This window comes from Ochotona princeps, chromosome X (assembly GCF_030435755.1).
Source record: "Ochotona princeps isolate mOchPri1 chromosome X, mOchPri1.hap1, whole genome shotgun sequence".
Lineage (NCBI taxonomy): Eukaryota > Metazoa > Chordata > Mammalia > Lagomorpha > Ochotonidae > Ochotona > Ochotona princeps.
In genome coordinates, this window is record NC_080865.1 from 22,173,490 (window position 1) to 22,192,920 (window position 19,431).

Sequence of the window (19,431 nt, forward strand, 5' to 3'; positions counted from 1 at the left end):
TTTTTATTGGAAAGATTTACAGAGAGGGAGAGACAGAGAGAAAGATCTTCCATCTGCTGACTCACTCCCCTAGTAGCCGCAGTGACTGGCTGGAGCTGAGCCAGTTTGACCCTCCAGGTCTCCCACGTGGGTGCAGGGTCCCAAGGCTTTGAACTGTCCTCCACAGCCTTCCCCGAAGCCACAAGCAGGGAGCTGGATGGGAAGTGGAGTAGCTGGGACTTGAACCATTGCCCATATGGGAACTCCGTGCAAGGCGAACACTTTAGCCCACTGAGTCATTGCTCTGGGTCTGGTGCAATTTTTTTGAAATTATGTGTATGAGGGGGCTTCAGTATGAAACATTCATATTACAAAAAGAAAACTTTGAAAATTTTTGCATCAAAATAATTTTTTTTTCTCTGAGAAGTGTTTTATCGAGACCAACAAAACATTAACTTGGGCTGAAGTGAGGGAGACCCTGCGGTCAGGGCCGAGGAGGCCGCGTCCTCCGCACCGTCCTGGGGGCCAGGGCCGAGGAGGCTGCGTCCTCCACGCTGGCCCTCCCAGGCAATGGTCAGGATACTGTAGTTCTCCATGCTACGCCACACCCACAGCTCCGTGTTACAGACAAGAAAGGAGTTCTCCCCACATGCATTGCACAAAAAAGGGAAACACAATAAATAAAACCCTGTTATTAAGTATATCAACACCAAAAAGCATATAAATTAGGAAATAAATGTACAAGCTATTTCACAAAGTGCTTTTAAAAGTATATACACAGGGCCCGGCAGTGTGGCCTAGCAGCTAAAGTCCTCGCCTTGAAAGCCCCGGGATCCCATATGGGTGCCGGTTCTAATCCCGGCAGCTCCACTTCCCATCCAGCTCCCTGCTTGTGGCCTGGGAAAGCAGTCGAGGATGGCCCAATGCATTGGGACACTGCACCCGCGTGGGAGACCTGGAAGAGGTTCCTGGTTCCTGACATTGGATCGGTGCGCACCTGCCCGTTGTGGCTCACTTGGGGAGTGAATCATCGGACAGAAGATCTTCCTCTCTGTCTCTCCTCCTCTGTGTATATCTGGCTGTAATAAAATGAATAAATCTTTTTAAAAAAAGTATATACACAACATTCAAGAAATTGTTCATTTATGACATTTCGGATGGAAGTTGGGGTGATAACTATTTTAGGGTCCTCTTGTTTCAGAAAGTGTTACTACACCACTTCTCAGGCTCACACGCCCACATACAGTCCCCCATGGGCAAGGCAGCAGCTTTAAATTACCTACAAATGGAACATGGAGCCCCAGTTTGAATTTCTAAATGAGCCCTAAGACAATTGTTGGGGCAATGCCCCAACCACAGGACACTCATTAGGGGGCAACTGGCTGCAGGCACTGTGGGGGATCTGGTCCCCCAGTGACTGCGGGCACAGTGGGCTCTGTGTCCCCCAGTGGCTGCGGGCACAGCGGGGCCTATGTCCCCCAGTGGCTGCGGGCACATATGAAACAGTTTGATAGCCTCTGGGATTCCCCCAACCCCTCCCCATGCCTTCCTCCCATGGTGGATTCCTCCACATTGTTGCAGTATTACAGTTCATATCCAGTCATGATTCCTTCATTGCAAGCATGTACCATGCATAGAGTCCAGCATCTTATTGTCCAGATAAATTCAACAGTTTCATTGGGAGACCATCCCTGATCTGAAAGCAGAGCTGGCAGAATATCATCCCCTCCAATGAAAAGCCACAACACACATTCAACAGCAATTTACAACATCATGGAGTTAATTGACATGGTATTGAGTGACCAATATGTTAGCAAATGCAAGTACTTAACCACATCCTGTGACTACTTCATTGACATTTCAATTTTAGTTTATATACAACCAGCTGCTATACACCTTAAAATGGTTATAAGGTACTATTCAGTTATCTCGTGTCTATTTTCATTTTTGTATTTAGCAGCTTATAGTATTGAAGCATGATTTTTACTGAAATTGGCAAATTATAGGATAGTCCAAACAGGTTTACTACTCTGACAAGCCATATGTTAACAATTGAGGTGCAGAACAGTTTTAGGAGGGGTGCGCAGAGAAATCTTCAGTACCTTAGTGAGGAGGAACTAATCTTTGTGTCCTATTTAGTAAGGTATGTGGGAGTCCAAGCTGACTGTTTTCTGTCTGTTCTAAGCTTTCCTTGTTGTTCTCTATCTAACCTAATGTTTTTTGGCGGCGGGGGGTGGGGGTGGGATCCAGAGCGACCCTGATGGTCATTGCAAGAGAGGGTGGGGAGCCAAAGTTGGAACTAAGTAAGGACCAGAGAAAGCTCCCCTTTCAAGTCCCGAAGTTTACTGTTCTTCTGTTTCTGAGGTCTGCTTAGGGCTCCTGGCTGTTCCGATGGCATTAGATCCTGTGAGGAAGGATCTGGGCTTCTTCCATCCACTCCGGAGGGGAGTGGATGACCTCAGAGTTCTCGGCATTCCAGTTCCCAGTGGTCTCATTGGCAGTTGGCATATAGTCCTTGTTGCCCATACTGATAGTCCTTGGTGAGGATCTGGGAGTCTCCAAGGTTGGGATACAAGCCTCCTCCTGTCCTCTTGTTCCACTCCCTTCCTCCCCCCTCCCCCGTGCATATAACCTCCTGTTAAGAGGCTGTCAGGATCGCTCCTGGCTCCCACTGTATGTCTTTATAGTTTTGCTAATGTCTAATGCAAATCCGAGGCTGCTGTCTATAAGTTACCTGTTATAATCTTGATAGGTTATGCTTAACATCTTCCTGACACACTCTAAGAAAGTGGAAGATTTCTCTGCTCTCCCAACCCATTGTGGAATAACATAGTGTATTAAAAGCATACAAACTACTTTTTAATTCCATGTTCAAGTTTTGATTTGCATGTATATAATGAGAGAAGTTAATTTGTTTTCTCCCACATTTCCCCTCATGTTCTTTAGACATCTTCCATGTTAATGTTTGAAATCTTGTTCGGTGTTGTCCTCTGATCAGGCAAAGTTTTACAGACATAGGGGCTTTGTGGTAGATCCAAAAGTATATAGAACTCATTGACAGCCCTAACTTGGAAGAAGGAGGTAGAGAACTCCAGTTCTACCTAGTTTTACCTAGTAAAAGTCAGCAGATTGCCTGTGAAATATTTTTACCCTTGATTTGAAATTGTTTTTTTAAATTAACTACTAAAATATAAACCAGCAAAAGTAATTATTTTCCATACTTTTTTCCATTTAAAATCTGTATAGTTCTCTTTACTGTGGAATGTAATGGCATTATTTAGTATTATTTAGTGGTTTTTTTTAAGATTTATTTTTATTGTAAAGTCAGATATACAGAGAGGAGGAGAGACAGAGAGGAAGCTCTTCCTTCCAATGATTCACTCCCCAAGTGACCACAAAGGCCGGTGCTGTGCCGATCCGAAGCCAGGAGCCAGGAACTTCCTCCAGGTCTCCCATATGGGTGCAGGGTCCCAAGGCCCTGGGCCATCCTTGACTGCTTTCCCAGGCCACAAGCAGGGAGCTGGATGGGAAGTGGAGCTGCTGGGGTTAGAACCGGCACCCATATGGGATCCCGGTGCGCTCAAGGTCAGGACTTTAGCTGCTAGGCCATCACACCGGGCCCGGCATTATTTAGTTCTGAAACCAGTTTGTAATATTATGTTTAGTGTGGGGTAAAATATCCCTTATGTGCTCTTCAGATGCGTATCTTACAGCTATGGGATGCTCATGTTCACTTATCATGAACGTGAGATTTTCCTTGGTCATCTTGTGAATGAGTACAGAAATCTTCTGAAACTGTATCGTGTACACTGCATTTTTTTCTATTTTAAAAAATGGTGATTGTTAGGTGAATGTGTAGCGCAGCAGGTCTGGCTAATGATGAGCCAGTATCATTTTCTAGAAACAAAGGTTTTACATTTCCATATTTGTCCATTTTGTTTGGTCTACCATGGAAATGTAAGGCAAACAGGACAAAGTGCTTTCCATGATAATTGTCAAGTCTGTTTTCTTATTCTAGATGTCACAGTGATTACTCTGCTTTAGTGAAGTGATAGTCCTTGTGAAAATGAGTGATTTTGCCTAAATAGGATTTCTTAAGATACAAAGATGATAGCTGCCAAATGATAATACTCTTTAGTATATCTACTGCTTTTAAAAAGGTGTTAAAATGGAGCTGGAAGTTTTAAAGATTTATTGTTTTATTTGAAAGGCAGATTGACAGAAATAGAGACACTGAGAGTGAGAGAGAGATGCAAGCTGCCGGTTCACTCCCCAGATAGCTGCAGTGGCCAGAGCTGAGCCGATCTGAAGCCAGGAGCCAGCAGCTTCTTCCTCATCTCCCATGTGGGTGCAGGGTCCCAAAGCTTTGGGTCGTCTTCTACTGCCTTCCCAGACCCCAAGCAGGGAGCTGGATGGGAAGTGGAGCAGCTGAGACATGAACCAGGTCCCATATGGGATGCTGGTGCTACAAGGCAGAGGGGTAGTCTTGTTAAGTCACCATGCTAGCCCCTGCAATTTTGGGTTAATTTTTGGTTTTGGCTTTTTGTTCTTTAACCTCAGATGTATATGCTTTTAAAGATTTTCTAAGTTGAATTGTCAGTTTTCCAACCTTGGAAGTTGTTATACTTATTTTAGGTTTCTTTATTTTCTTTAAAGATTTATCTTATTTTTATTGGAAAGTCAGATATACAGAGAGGAGGAGAGACAAAGAGGAAGATCTTCCATCTGATGATTCACTCCGCAAGTGACCGCAACAGCTGGAGCTGAGCCAATCCGAAGCCAGGAGCCTCCTCCTGGTCTCCCACATGGGTGCAGGGTCTCAAGGCCTTGGACTGTCCTTGACTGCCCTCCCAGGGGACAAGCAGGGAGCTCAATAGGAAGCGGGGCTGCCAGCAGTAGAACTGGCGTCCACATGGGATCCCCGTGTTTGCAAGGCAAGAACTATAGCTGCTAGACTGTGCCAGGCTCAGGTTTCTTTAACATATAATGAATTTTGAATAAAGTATAATTGTATAATTAGGCTTAACCCAAACTTTTATTTCTTTTCTCCTCATAGAAAATGATTGTGGTATTCAAAAATCATTACTTTTGGACAGCTAATTAACATCCATTTCCTAAGAAATACTTGACCAACCATTTGCTCTGGCATGGCGCAAAGCAATCCACAGCTTGATATTCAGGTTCTTCATGATCTCCGGCAACGCTTCCCTGAAATTCCAGAGGTTGTGGTGTCTCAGTGCATGTTACAGGTAAATTACTTACCAATGATAGTGATTATTAAGTGATAGTTTTTTTTTTAAATCTGACTTTGTGTTATGACTAGAAATCATTTATGTGTTGGGCATCAGGGATATGTGCTGTTGTTTATGTTTGGAGTATTGTGAGGATATGTGTTGTACATTGTAGGATGCTTGGCATCCTCAACATTGTGACAGCTGAAACTTTCCTGGCATTGGCCAGATGTATCCTAAGAAGAAAAATCTCCCTGCACTGACAGCCACTGATTTTGAGAAAAGAGCAAAAGCTGCTAGGAAAGCAGTGACATTGCACTTGAAATTTTTGAGGTAAAGTGTTGTTTGTCCTCAAATCCTTAGTTGGATTTTAAATCTCAAACACATCATTTTGATTGCTTAGACTATTCACTTTTGAGCCCATTTTAAATGTTTATTGATAACCCACTTCCTTTCTTGCCGTTTTTCTAGTTGGTAAGCCCACTTTGTTTAGTTCAGTCATGCTCTCCTGGTATTGTTCTTTGTGGGATAGACTGCGTCTTCCCCTGCCAAACAGCAGCAGAGAAGTAGGCCTACCCTCTACAATGCATGCCAAGGGGCAGAGGCTTTCTCTTCCTTTCACTGGATCTCAGTATGGTTTGGCTTATGGCACTTCCCTGTTGGAGTGTTTTGGCCATAGTGCTTCTATCCCGCTCACTGAGGATCCTCCCAGCATTCACATCCCGGTTGCACCTGTCTCAGTGTCAGTGGTTCCCCTGGAACCTAATGGAGATGCAGAGCAATGGTGCTAGCAAAGGTGCTTCCTTTGTGAGCCCTTTGCTAGGCCCTTTCTGTTTATGACTTTGGTGTTAGCGCTTTTTTCCAGCAAATTACAAAGCTTGGGTGTTTAACTCTTTCTGGTAGAGCAAGAACAAGTGAGATTTCTAGTTTAAACCATTTGCTAACAGTCACTTTCCTCTCCCATCTTGGCATTGTAGGGTACAGAGTGGGTGTCCACAGCTGGATTTATTCCATGTTCTTGTCTCAGAATGAAAGGTGAATACACAGCAGAGGCAAATGAAGTGAAAGAATGGGAGAATTTAATATTTAAAAAGAAATAGTATACATTCAGAGGCCAATGCAGGCAACATGAAGAATTGCCACCCCCAAGTCTGGTTACCCTTTTGACAGCTGGAGGCTGGTCCCCTACTTGGATATACAGAGTTTGGTTAGGTTTAGTGGCCATGGTGATCTCTGAGACTGTTTCATGGCATCTCCAGATAGAGCCCAACATCTGTATGGTTGTTGGTAGTGTCTAATGTGTCAATGGAAGTGGCTCTGGTGCATCATGGGAAAGAGGGTTTGCTGAAAGGGGCGGCAGTCTTTAACAGTTCAAGGCCATTACAAGAAGGCAGCTGGCAAGCCTCTTAGCTCAGTTTTTCGCTAACTAGCTCCCTGCTTACCCCATGTTGCTGCACTACCACATCGTTCTGACCTTGTTTTTTTTTATTTAGCCTTTTTAATAGCAGTATTTTTATGACCTCTTAAATGAAGGAATGCAACTTCAGTTCAGTGAACATTTATTGACACTTTCTGTATATGTCTCACTCGTTCTTTTGGGGTTATTAGACAACAGTAGTATGGGAATTTACTTGCTGGCTCTTGAACGCTTCTTGGCTCACCTTAGAGTATGTGACATGAGTAGTCTGCATTTAGCAACAAGCCTTCAAGCCTCTCTGCAGCAGCATCCTTCCATAGGATCACTCTGTAGAAGTGGGATCCCTTTTTTTTGCCCTGTTTCAACAGTGTCTGTGTATGCTTAACATTATGAGCTCTTTCTCCAACTAAACAATTTTTACTTTTTTGGTGCTTTAGATTGACTGTGTGGCAAATTTTAATTTTTTAGAAAACTTTTAAGTCAATAGGACATTCTATTCTGCTGATTTTTGTTTTTTACAATAGTGCCATAAATATAAACATCTTGTATTTGTGGTTTGAAGTTTTTCTGCATTAGAAAATTTACCCAACTTGTCAATAACATGCCTGAAATTTAGGATTATTTATGAAAATGTCAAATAGAACTATTTTCTCCCTAATCCATAGGTTTGTAAACTACTTGAAGGAAAATATCTTATTTTCATATTTAGCTTATTTCCCTTGTTTAGCATTATTTTCAGACTAAGAAAAAGTCAGATCTTTGAGTTCCAACAGTTTTCTTCTTAAATCTGAACTAATACGTCTTTCTATACGTTGAAAATAATCTTAAAAGTGTTTTATTATCAAAAGCTTTTACTTAAGGAAGAGAATAAAATTATGCATGGAAATTTGAGAAAGACAGTTCTTCAGTTTTTTGAGAATACAAATGTTTGCTCGGGTGGATTTTTTTCCACTTCCAGTATAGTAATATCCTTTTGGCTAAATGTCCTCTCCCTTGACACTACTATGTGGAAAGAGCACTTGGACTCGGGAGAGCACGGATCAAATTTTCTCTCTAATGAACCAGGTGCGTGCCTGATGGCAAGGCATCTCTCCCCCCAGCTCGAAATGTGAGTTGAGCTGGAATAGATAAACTGCAGAATTCTTTCAACTCTAACATTATAGCAGTTAGTGTAGCCTTATCTGGTTATTAGCAAAAGTTCAATGATTCATTTCTATAGAAAATATACTAAATGTACTTTTTCCCAAAATAAATAAATAGTAATACGTATGAGTATGTTTATTAGCTACAGCAAAACTCATAATTGAAACATTTTATTGTTCCCAATATCAGCAAATGTGTTTTTGTACTAATAAAATAGTTTAGAACTCGATGTCAACGAATACAGCTTTATAATAGCTTAAAAATTAAAAAATAAACCTTTTATTAGTTTGGTTACTGTTGACTGGAACTTCTCACAGGTCAGTTTATTATTTTTGAAAGTGTTTAACTCCAAAAATGGAATTTGTAATTTTGAAAATGTACCTAGTCACCTCTCAGTGGATAAAAACTGGGACTGTGGATCAATTAAGGCAGTTGAGACCAGTTTTATGTTAACTTTCCGTAACTCTGGCAAAACCATGGAGCAGTAATTCCAAATAGGGAATTATTTTATTGATTTGTTTTGCTTAAGTTTTTCATAATGCTAAAATCCTATAGATGGTTTAAGTTGTATAGGACTAAATTACAGAAAAAGTGATTCCTGTTACAGAATTTTTATTATTTTAAAATCAGAAATTGTAATTTTGTCTCCTTTTGAAAACTAAGGCATAGTTATTTTCATGTTTCAGTTTAAATATTAATGATGGGTATTACTTATGTATTGCAGCAATTGTGAAGCCAAGATTAGCCCAGTATTTTAATTTGTTGAGATGCAACAAGTGTAAAGTGAGTCCTGGAATTGGAGTCAGAAAACTTGAGTTGACTCACAGTGTCCATTAGTAGGTACTTTCCATTTCTGTAGCAGTAGCAGTAGCAGTAGTGGTAGTATTAATAGCGTGAACTCAGTTTGACAAAATGATCTGCATCGTTTGGAATCTTTTCAGGATAGATAAGCACGGAGCCTTTTGTGGTTAAAATACCATTGTGTACTTATTCTGTGAAAATACACTTGCATAACTCTAGACAAATTTGATTTCCAGTATTAGGATTTGTTAATCTTATCAGTGTTGCTTTTTACCATTTTTCTCCTCTAGAACAACAACAATCTTGAAGCCTGTTGCCGAGCCCTTTCCCAGGAGAGTAGCAAATACTTGTATATGGAATACCACAGTCCAGATGACAATAGAATGAATAGAAATCGCCTTTTGCATATTAACCTGGGTATCCATTCTCCTGGTAGCTACCACCCAGGAGATGGAGCTCAGCTTAATGGCGGTCGAACACTGGTACATAGTTCAAGTGATGGACATATTGATCCACAGCATACAGCAGGGAAACAGCTGATATGTTTAGTTCAGGAACCACACTCAGCTCCAGCTGTTGTGGCTGCTAATCCCAACTACAATCCGTTTTTTATGAATGAACAGAACAGAAGTGCAGCTACTCCTCCTTCACAGCCACCTCAACAGCCATCTTCCATGCAAACAGGAATGAATCCATCTGCTATGCAAGGGCCTTCACCGCCACCACCACCTCCTTCGTACATGCACATACCTCGGTATAGTCCAAATCCAATTACTGTTACAGTATCCCAGAATCTCCCTTCAGGACAGACTGTACCCAGAGCTTTACAGATTCTTCCACAAATTCCAAGCAATCTCTATGGGTCTCCTGGTTCTATTTATATTAGACAGACATCTCAGAGTTCATCAGGAAGACAGACTCCTCAGAATGCGCCATGGCAGTCCTCACCACAGGGCCCAGTGCCTCACTATAGCCAACGCCCTTTACCTGTTTATCCACACCAACAAAACTATCAACCTTCTCAGTATTCTCCCAAACAGCAGCAGATCCCTCAGTCTGCTTACCATTCTCCACCTCCTTCTCAGTGTCCCTCACCTTTCAGCTCACCACAGCATCAAGTACAGCCTTCCCAGTTGGGCCACCCAAGTTCCCACGTCTTTATGCCACCCAGTCCTTCAACTACTCCACCCCATCCATATCAACAAGGACCTCCTAGCTATCAGAAACAGGGAAGCCATTCAGTAGCCTATCTCCCATACACAGCATCTAGCTTACCCAAAGGTTCCATGAAGAAGATAGAGATTACAGTTGAACCTTCTCAAAGACCTGGAACAGCGATCACTAGGAGTCCTTCACCCAGCAGTAATCAACCGTCTCCTCGGAATCAGCATTCACTGTACACAGCCACCACGCCACCTTCAAGTTCTCCTTCAAGAGGAATATCTAGTCAACCAAAACCTCCATTTAGTGTTAATCCTGTGTATATTACATACACACAACCAACTGGACCTTCATGCGCTCCATCGCCGTCTCCTCGGGTGATACCAAACCCAACTACAGTGTTTAAAATTACTGTAGGCCGAGCAGCAACTGAAAATCTCTTAAATTTAGTGGACCAAGAAGAGCGCTCTGCAGCACCAGAACCTATTCAGCCGATTTCAGTGATACCAGGCTCTGGGGGAGAAAAGGGAAGCCATAAATATCAGAGGAGTACTAGTTCTGGATCAGATGACTATGCGTATACACAAGGTAAATTCGTAGCTCTTTTAAATGTAATCTTTGTGGTGACATGGCAGTCTCCTATTCGGTGTAACGTATTTTATATTTGCTGTTTCGAGTAAATGTTTAACATTTGACACTGGGCAGTAGCATTGCTGCTAAGAAAACGATCAGCACTTCAGATTCATCTGTGGACTTGGCTTTAAAATCTGAAGTGCAGGCATAATCATGGCTACCTAGTAGGTGTTTCAGGTAGAATGTACATTGGGAGGAGGATATAGAAGAAACGTGTATTGTTAAAAATACAAACTAGAATAGGAAAAAGATTCATAGAGTGGACTAAACTTCATCAAATGAAATAGTGGAAATCTTTTCTACAGATAATAGCCTGAAGGGCATAATGATGTCTAGAAGTAATATGTAAGAATTTGAATGAGTAATAACACTAATGCATTAGCCAACAGTAGACCTAACTAAACATAAAGATTAGTTTTTAAGTCTCTTCTGTTTCCAGGTACCTGTGAATTTAATGTTCTTTTAATATGTAAGAAGGGAAATAATTGTAATTTTCATTCAGTATGCCTGGCATTGAACTTGTTAGAATCTGCAAGTATAGTTAGATCCTTAGGGAAATTAAGTATGACAAAGCAAGAGGGATGTGCAGATGATATGATATGGGTAGCAATTAAAAAAAACTAACGTAGCTGTGGAGGCAGAGCAGTATTGTTAGACCTGTGAATAAATGCCAATGCCCCTCACTGGTTGAGTCTTTTATAAGTAACAATGCATATAGAAAATGTTCCAGTCATTTGTTCAATGTTACTCTTTGCATTGACTTTATCTGTAATGCTATAGCCTTGCTGTTACATCAGCGAGCAAGGATGGAGAGGTTAGCAAAGCAGTTGAAACTTGAGAAAGAGGAGCTAGAGCGCTTGAAGGCTGAAGTTAACGCTATGGAGCATGACCTGATGCAGAGACGGCTCAGAAGAGTCAGCTGCACCACTGCGATCCCGACCGTAAGTAACCGGAGGGCTGTGCTGCCAGGCGGGTGGGGACATGGGCTGGCTGTCACGCGCGCTTTTTTTCCCTTTCAGGTTCCGTTCCTTTTATTTGCTTTTTAAACATTGCAGATGCACAACTTTTGCCTTTCAGTACTGCTTATCAAAATGATTTGCTTTATTTTTCTCACTTGTGCAAATTAATAGGTACACCAACATTTTAAAATACAGTTGTAATTAGTTCTGGCATCCCACACTATTTACTATGAACTGCTTTCTGCGAAAATACTAGAAATGAAATCCTGACCATTTTGTAATTTTTTTCTCAGGGTACTCATTTATCCTTCTAAGCAAGCGATACATCTTTTTCTTGAACTTTTAACATTATTTTTCTAAGTATATTAATAACAAATGAGTTAGAATGACATCAGAATGACTTTTAGGAAAGTGACTGTAGAACATTTTAAGGCAGAGTATTTTCATTAAGTGTCAGTAACTCTAGAAACTTAGAAATGGCTGATAGCAGTCCTAAAAGGAATTGCTATGATAGATTTAACATGTTGCTTCATGAAATATGAGTTATTACAATCTCAAGCAATTCAATTTTTAAGCATGTCTCCTGAAATCTTGTGATATCACAACTGTTCTATGCTTCAACCTGTGATTTCACCTTTCCACAGTCATATTGTTCAGTAATGTGGTATTATGTTGTGTTTAGCACAACCTGCCAGTGGGGAACCTAGAGACACCAGCAGATAATTATACTGTAATAGACTGAAAATGCTCATGGGTAATGAGACAACTGATTTCTGAATATACTCCTCTCCTTTCTCACACCATCCTCCTACTAGAATGCCCTGTGGAGAAGTGAGAATATGCAAGGGACCTACAGAATTCTTCCTAGAGTTCATCTAGGAAAAGAATTACACATGGTTCTCAAAATTGTTTTACACCAAAATGAACTTACCATTTAGTCCCATTTTCCCACGAACATTTCAAAGTACCTGTTACGTCAGACTCCGCAGACAGCAGGTCTGCAGCTCCTGCCTCCTGGAGAAGTTTGTGCCTGCCGTTCTGGCTTTACAAGAGACAAGCATGCATTCCCTGCCATTCTGTGCACCATTGGAGTATGTGTGACTGCTCGGGAAGTAGCTCTGTAACTCTCATGTGATTTGCAAAGGCTCTTACAGTGGAGCAAAAGGGGTGAGGAAACACTGCCTTGAATGAGACACAGTACTGTTAGTGAAGAAAAGGGAAGGCATTTGAGAAAGGAAGAGAACATGGGGTACCAGAGGCTTAAGGTCAGGACAGAGACCGAGTGTCCGGAGGCAGTAAGTATAATTCCCTAGCTTAACTGGGATTCTGGGGAGCTTACAGAGGATGATGTACATAGCTAGAGTGGGGTTTGGACCTTGAATGGCTAAGTCAGGTATTTGAACTTTATTCTGTTCTTCACAGGGAGCCAGTGGAAGTTTTTGAAAACCAAGAATATTCAATAGTTTAATACATTTTTTCTAATATTGACTATTCCTTTCTTGTTTTAGCAAGTTTTGGAAGTGAGAAAGTATGAAAATTACATAGCTGTGTTTAACTTACAGATGACCATATATATGTGATCAAATTTCTGCCACATTGTCTCCCTTTGGAATCTTAAATGAATCAAGATACTCAAGGCTGTAATCCCTGTGGGCATCCACAGATAGGGGCTGGTAACCTTGAGTCCATCCTTTAGACACCTATAGAGCATAAAAGTAATTTCATGTAAAATAACCAGGCAAGCTTTGTTTAACAGCTACTTGCCATCTGATAACCCCTGCTACATCAAACCCTGTTTGATGGAATTGTTTAAGATGGCAAGTGAACTGTCTAATGTAGCATGGATCAGTGCTTCAGGAAAAAGTCCAGATTTTTTTAAATCAGAGCTTAGAACAGAAAAAGAATGGCTGAATCTGCTCCCCTGGGCTATGACTTTAACTCTATTAAAGCAGCCCATGTAGTCATTATCCAGCTTCAGAAATTCGTATTTCATGTGGATGGTAATATTTGAGAAAGGAGATTTGAGTTTCATGCATTTGTGCTGTCAAGCCTGGAGAAAAATGGAAAATTGTTAGTGCATGGGCTAAGGGACACATGTACATTGTGGTTAAGACAGTGAGTTAGGCTCTCCAAGACAGGTCCAGCTAGTATCCTACTTCTGCTACTTGTGTCACTCAGTCTTTCTGTGGATAAGTAATCTTCTCTACTTGGTTTACTATCTCTGTGATGTGTATGGGAGAATATCCATCCTAGGGGATTTTTGTTAGGATTATGTATGTTTAACAATTGACAGAATACCCAGCAAATAGTGTTGCTAAAGAGCAAATGTTTGTTGAAAATGCTGGGAAATCTGCTTAAGATTTACACACACACACAAATCTTAAGCATCTTTCAAAAATTTGCTTTTGACTTTGGAGTATGCATATACTTATGTAGACATATACTTATGTAGATTAATCAAGCAATAAATCATTAGAATTTCCCTTTTATTCATCGAGGGTCATTTGAGGAACGATATCATAATTGAAAGAGCACACACATAGGCTTGGAGTCAGAAGAGTATTGGCACTCACCTTCTAACTTCTGCATTTGATTTTCCACATCTATGAAGAGGAATTATAATGAACACACTATAATCTGGTTGTCAAGATAACAATTTCTGTAACTGCCTGGCATGAAGTAGGTGTTCACTAAATGGCTATCCTCATTGTTGTCCCACTTGTGTGTAGGAGTATCTGAAAGAGAAATGACATTTTTGTGAGGCACATACTGGTACCTTCATGTTTTCAAAGAAATGAAATAAGAGTTTGGTTAGAAAGGTACTTATCCTTAATGGGACTGGAATACACACCTGAGACCAGGCAGCTGTGCAGGTGCAGAAGCTTCAGGTTATGGTGAAATAGTCTTTCTAAAGGGAGCAGAAGTGCAAGGTACATTGTGGTGCCATTTCTATTTAATAAGATACCTATCTATGTATATTTGCACTTGTGAAGGAGAAAATAATTTAACACAATACACCAGACATGTTGGCCGACGAAATGGTGACTACATTAAGTACTTTAAGTTCAGAGAAATGTTTGTTTAAAGATACATTGGTTTCATACAGGAAGAGTGAATTTAAATTTTCCCTTGAAAGATAAATACGATTTTCATAAGCAGAGAGCTCCCAGTTGTCCCTTCTCCAAGTTTCCCGTCCCCATTCATCTTGTTCCAGCAGTTTGGATTTCTGGACTATACGCAGCTTTGCATTCTTGCGTAATGGGGACAAGTCCAAGAACCTTCTGTGTGATCGTCAACATTGGTCATTGTGGTGGAACAATTCAAGTGGCAAGAGTTGGCTTAAGGATTATCTGCCACCTTTTGTGAAAAGCATTTTTCATTTCAATATTTTAGACACAAATATCCTGTTATGTTAGAAACCATTCTAAATAATATATAGCCATTCCTACAGCATCTCCTTTGTAGCACGGTTATGCTTTTGCCAACTGACAGTCACTTTTCAGAAAGAGCCTTTTTCCCCTCAGTTTAATCACAGACCATGAACAAGGACGCAGGAACCTTACAGATAAACCCTTAGTTTAGTGAGTATGTGCTTTAAACTATTTCAGCATTGCTTGGTAGGCATTGTACACATTAATGTCCTGCAGTTTACCCACAGGAACACCTCCCAAAAAGAGCAATCCCTAATGAGTATTACCGAATGACTATTCTTTAGCATGCTAAGGGATTATAGCTATTATATTCTGCCTTTATATAACTTATTTTAAGCATTGATACCCGCTAACTTAACAGGCATCCTCAGCAATTCTGGTAATACCTTCTAACAACAGAAGATCTTGCATTGTTGTGAATCAAGATACTCGATCTCATTTTCTTCCTTGTTGAATATTAGTTCATTCAGCCTTTATCAAAATACTTGTTTTTAATGAAAGTTTGCTTTTCCTCTAGCAATTGATGCTTTTTAGCTTGAAGTACTGGTAGTCCCTAGTCATTGAGTTAATGCCTGGACTGTACTGAAAGCTTCAATACCCATGCCTATGGATTCTGAACCCATTTTTTTTTTACTGTACATAAATATAAAGATATTGTGGATGGTAAAAGCTTCAAAAAAGTTTTTAAGGGAAGATTAAGACTCTTCCCATTTCAGTGCCTCCTATGTGCCCCTGAACAACCCAGCAATTGGACTGAGCCAGAAAGACAAGGCAAAAGAAAAAGTTGGAGAAATAAGAGTCCATTGATTCCTGAAGTTTTCATGTACTACACTAATGGTTTCTTTTGTAACTTTGACAAAAGTATTTAGTTTCTCTGTGCTCCAATGTCCTTATCTATAAATTCAGCATGGGACTAGCACCTGCCTTAAAAAGTTTCTTAGGGGAAGGAATGACAGCATTCTGAAAAACATAGTGCCTGATTGTAAGTAAGCACTAATTAAAATTAGTTCTATTATAACTTTTTCCAAACTAGACAGGAACTTGGACATTGCTTATTTGAAAGGTTCATTATTGGATTACCTTACCATGGAAATAAAATCTTTTCCGTGCTTTGTGATTAGCAGTATCTTATGTATTAGTACAATTCCAGTATTATAGCCTGCTACTTTTCCTACAGATTGCTTATAGATGGCCATTTTGATGTCCCCATTTTACCTGACTATTCCTTTAAAAACACTCATAGGACTTCATAAATGTGCCCTCTTATGGACTAAGGCTGTATTCTTGGTACTACCCAATCAGAACAAGTAACATGAGCAACAGTTCTTAAATGTTGGGCTTGATAATGACTTTCCCACCATTGCTATTTTGGGTCCTTTCTTACTAGCCTGAGGAAATGACAAGATTGAGAAGCATGAACAGACAACTCCAGATAAATGTTGACTGTACACTGAAAGAAGTTGACCTCCTTCAATCTAGAGGTATAGATTTGATTATTTGGTAAACCATAAGTAATAGTATGGTATTGTAAGCTGCTTCAATAGCAATAATTTTGGTTTTATAGATTTGAGATAGTTTTTCCCATTATAAAATGCCAGCCCTAGTTAAAAGATTGCCTCATCCCACAGTCTTGGATTAGATTTGGGCGAAATCAATAAATAGTTAATTTGGCAATTTCACCATCATTAAGTTCTTAATCATCTAGACTGTTCTATGTTGTTACTTTGTATTTACCCTCTTAGTTATTTACTGTGAACCTTTTACAAGTTGATGGGCTTTTATTATAAAATGTAGTGGCTTCATATTGTGATAGTCAACATATATAAAAAGGGATCTTAAATCAGAATATCCAGTTTGTCAGTTGTAAATAAATTCTACATTGCCATTTGTTGAAATTACCTGCTGTATGAAAGCATTCTCCTGTAACCAGTTTAGTTTCTGGCTAGACTACAGTAGAAGCTCTCTCAGCTGACTTTCATGTGTCTAACTCACCAAGTTAGAGATGGTCTTCAAGATACAGAGTGATGGCCACAGCTGATGAATACGTTTACCAGGGAGGCTACATTCTGGCATTGCCTGCTTGTATTAGTTGAATTGTCTGTATCAAGAGTTGATTATGTCCTCAAACCTGTTTATGTCAGCTACTGCATTTCTGCAATTAAGTGTTTCATAAACAAACATGAATGCAGGAGATAGTTGCTCTTTCTATAAAAGCCAAAGGCATATTTTTAAAGGCTTAATGGAAAATCACTACAAAGATAGGAATTGTAAATTTGCATATGAGTAATAACTGAAAAAGGTTTCAGTACTCACATTGCTTTTTAAGCCTTTTTAAATACTTTTCTGCTCTGTTCTAAATAAAACAGAAAATTACAGATTTGGGTTCAGTAAAATTGACCTGCTGCCTATTTTTAAATAAAACTTTAGTGGAACTATTGTTTGCAAACAAGTTGTCCATTTGTGTGTGTATTTCCTATAGTTAGCTTAGTCCTTTAGCTTCTCATGGGTTGATTTTATCTAAGACAATATGGAATTTCAGTCAAATACATAAAGAAAAGGACCGTTAACACTTGAAAATTTGTATATTCTTTTTTGTATTGTTACATTAAAGCAAACATGTGTTTTCAGCCTCCCCATGCCAGTGCTACACACTTATTTTTGTAATGTTGGCAGCTAAGAGAGCTTCTACAGTATTTTACAAGAATGAAAATAAAATATCCCATTGCTAACTTGACACAAGATTAATGAACTCAAAAACTATGGAGGTATCTATGTAGTAGAAACAAAATTGATGGTGGAAGTTGAGCAATCTGTACCTTTAAAATTATTTTTATTAGCTGACAAATTCTAAGCAGTGAAGGAATTATGCATAATGGGGTTATACAACTATTCATATTGTATTGCAGAAAATTGCATCTTTTAGTTTTACTCTTGTGGTCTTTTAAGCAAAAAAATGAAAACCATCAACTCACTTTTGACTGTGGTAGTTATAGTAAGCCTTATTATGAGAGCTGGAAATCAGAAGATCAACTGTAACTTAAGTAATAGAAGAAATAACATAAGCAGCATCTTAAAGCACAAAGAGATCAAGCTGATACATGAAATAACATTGTGGCTTTTATGAACTGTCATAGCAGTTATTTTAAAATTGTCTTAAAACAGCATATGGAAATAGATAAAACATTTGTAATAAAACTTGAAAGAGAAAGCACTATTATGATTTTATTATGTGAAGAGCTAAATTTTGGTCTACACTGAGCAATGACTTTTACTATAAGCTCTTATTCACTTTTTACTTAAATTCCACTCTCCCATTCTGTAGGAAACTTAGGAATTTCAGGTCCAAATTCCTAAGCTAGAAAAGGAATCTAAGCATCTTTGGGGGGAGGGGAGAGACATTTAGATTAGATACAAATCAATGCATGACAAGCAGTGTTTATTACTGATTTTGGCAAGGAAAATTTGAGGGGTTAAAAAAATTAGGTTTAGAAATAGAGATTTAATACATTTAAACTCTCCGTACAATAAAGTATCCTCTGTAAGTAGGCAGTTATAAAGCTTAACTACTTGAACTGTTTGGAATAGAGTGTGTAGTGATGGGATCCCAGAAATAAAGGTAGGATTGCAAACTGGCTCTGGACAAAACTGACCCTGAAGGAGTCTCAGCAGGTGATATAGCTGAACTATAGCTACTAGATGAGAGAATGAACATTTGAATAGAGGTGAAAAAATGTGTGAGAAAATAGAAATCTCAGGGATGGTTCTTTTTATTCTGAAGTTGGCACCATATTTAACAGTCATTTGTAGGCAACATTTAATTTCAGCATTGGATTGAAAAGTATCCTTTTCATGAAAATGGCAGTCTGTGAGCTGCTGATATTACTTTCACATTTATCCAGATGCTTAGACATTTTAGAATGTGACTTGACCAATATTTATAAATTGTTGTATTTGGTTTCTTCCGTAGTTGAATTTCTAATGCATAAGATTTTAAGGTAAATTTTGAAAGACAAGAGTGAGCTTCTCAATATATATGAAGGTGAGCTTTTACTATGTAAGTCTTCTTTCTCATGGTTCAGTCATTAAAATCAAAACAAGTAGGAGAAGGAAACAGTTCAGCCATGCTTTCATTTCTCTTCTCTCATTGACTTCCTCAAACGTCCCATGCTTCATGCTCTCCGAGGAGACGAGTCTTGGGGGAACACTGCCTCAGGTAGCGCACTGTAGACAAGCACTGACGGTTTCTCATGGGTCTTTTCTCACAGTGACAAGAAATATAATGTCAGCAACAGAAGTTTTGAAACTCTGGAAAAACATTTCCCTTTTTACATGTTGTATTTATATGTTTTCTTTTTTAAAAAGTTGAGAATCCTAAATCTCTCGTGATTTTAATTTCTTTATAGGAAACTTTGATCCAAAAGCCATGAATAATTTTTATGACAACATAGAACCCGGCCCAATTGTACCACCCAAGCCATCTAAAAAAGGTGAGTAGGGAAACACCATACAAAGGAATATCTAAATTCCTCTTGGGAATTCAGCTATGTATTTGATGAAGTTTCCACAGGAGACACTAAGATATTCAGCATAAAAGTATCCTATTGATGTTACTGTACCAGTGGTGAAATGCTCCCAAACTTTAACTTAAGATAAACACCCCTTGGATTTATCATCAG

At 39.4% G+C, this 19,431-nt stretch overlaps 1 protein-coding gene across 5 annotated transcripts in view; it reads left to right on the plus strand.

The window, feature by feature from the left end:
* TAB3 (TGF-beta activated kinase 1 (MAP3K7) binding protein 3) overlaps window positions 1-19,431 on the plus strand; it is a 68,553-nt gene that overhangs the window by 35,696 nt on the left and 13,426 nt on the right. For 2 of the 5 annotated variants that reach the window (XM_058658453.1, XM_058658454.1), the window contains exons 2-6: window positions 5,036-5,228; window positions 8,862-10,320; window positions 11,146-11,306; window positions 16,143-16,236; window positions 19,159-19,242. In XM_058658453.1, coding sequence (XP_058514436.1) covers window positions 5,127-5,228; window positions 8,862-10,320; window positions 11,146-11,306; window positions 16,143-16,236; window positions 19,159-19,242 — 1,900 coding nt within the window. In that variant the 5' untranslated portion in view covers window positions 5,036-5,126. Of the gene's footprint in view, window positions 1-5,035; window positions 5,229-8,861; window positions 10,321-11,145; window positions 11,307-16,142; window positions 16,237-19,158; window positions 19,244-19,431 lie in introns of those variants that run through there. The other 3 variants (XR_009244512.1, XR_009244513.1, XM_058658455.1) reach the window with 2 other exon arrangements.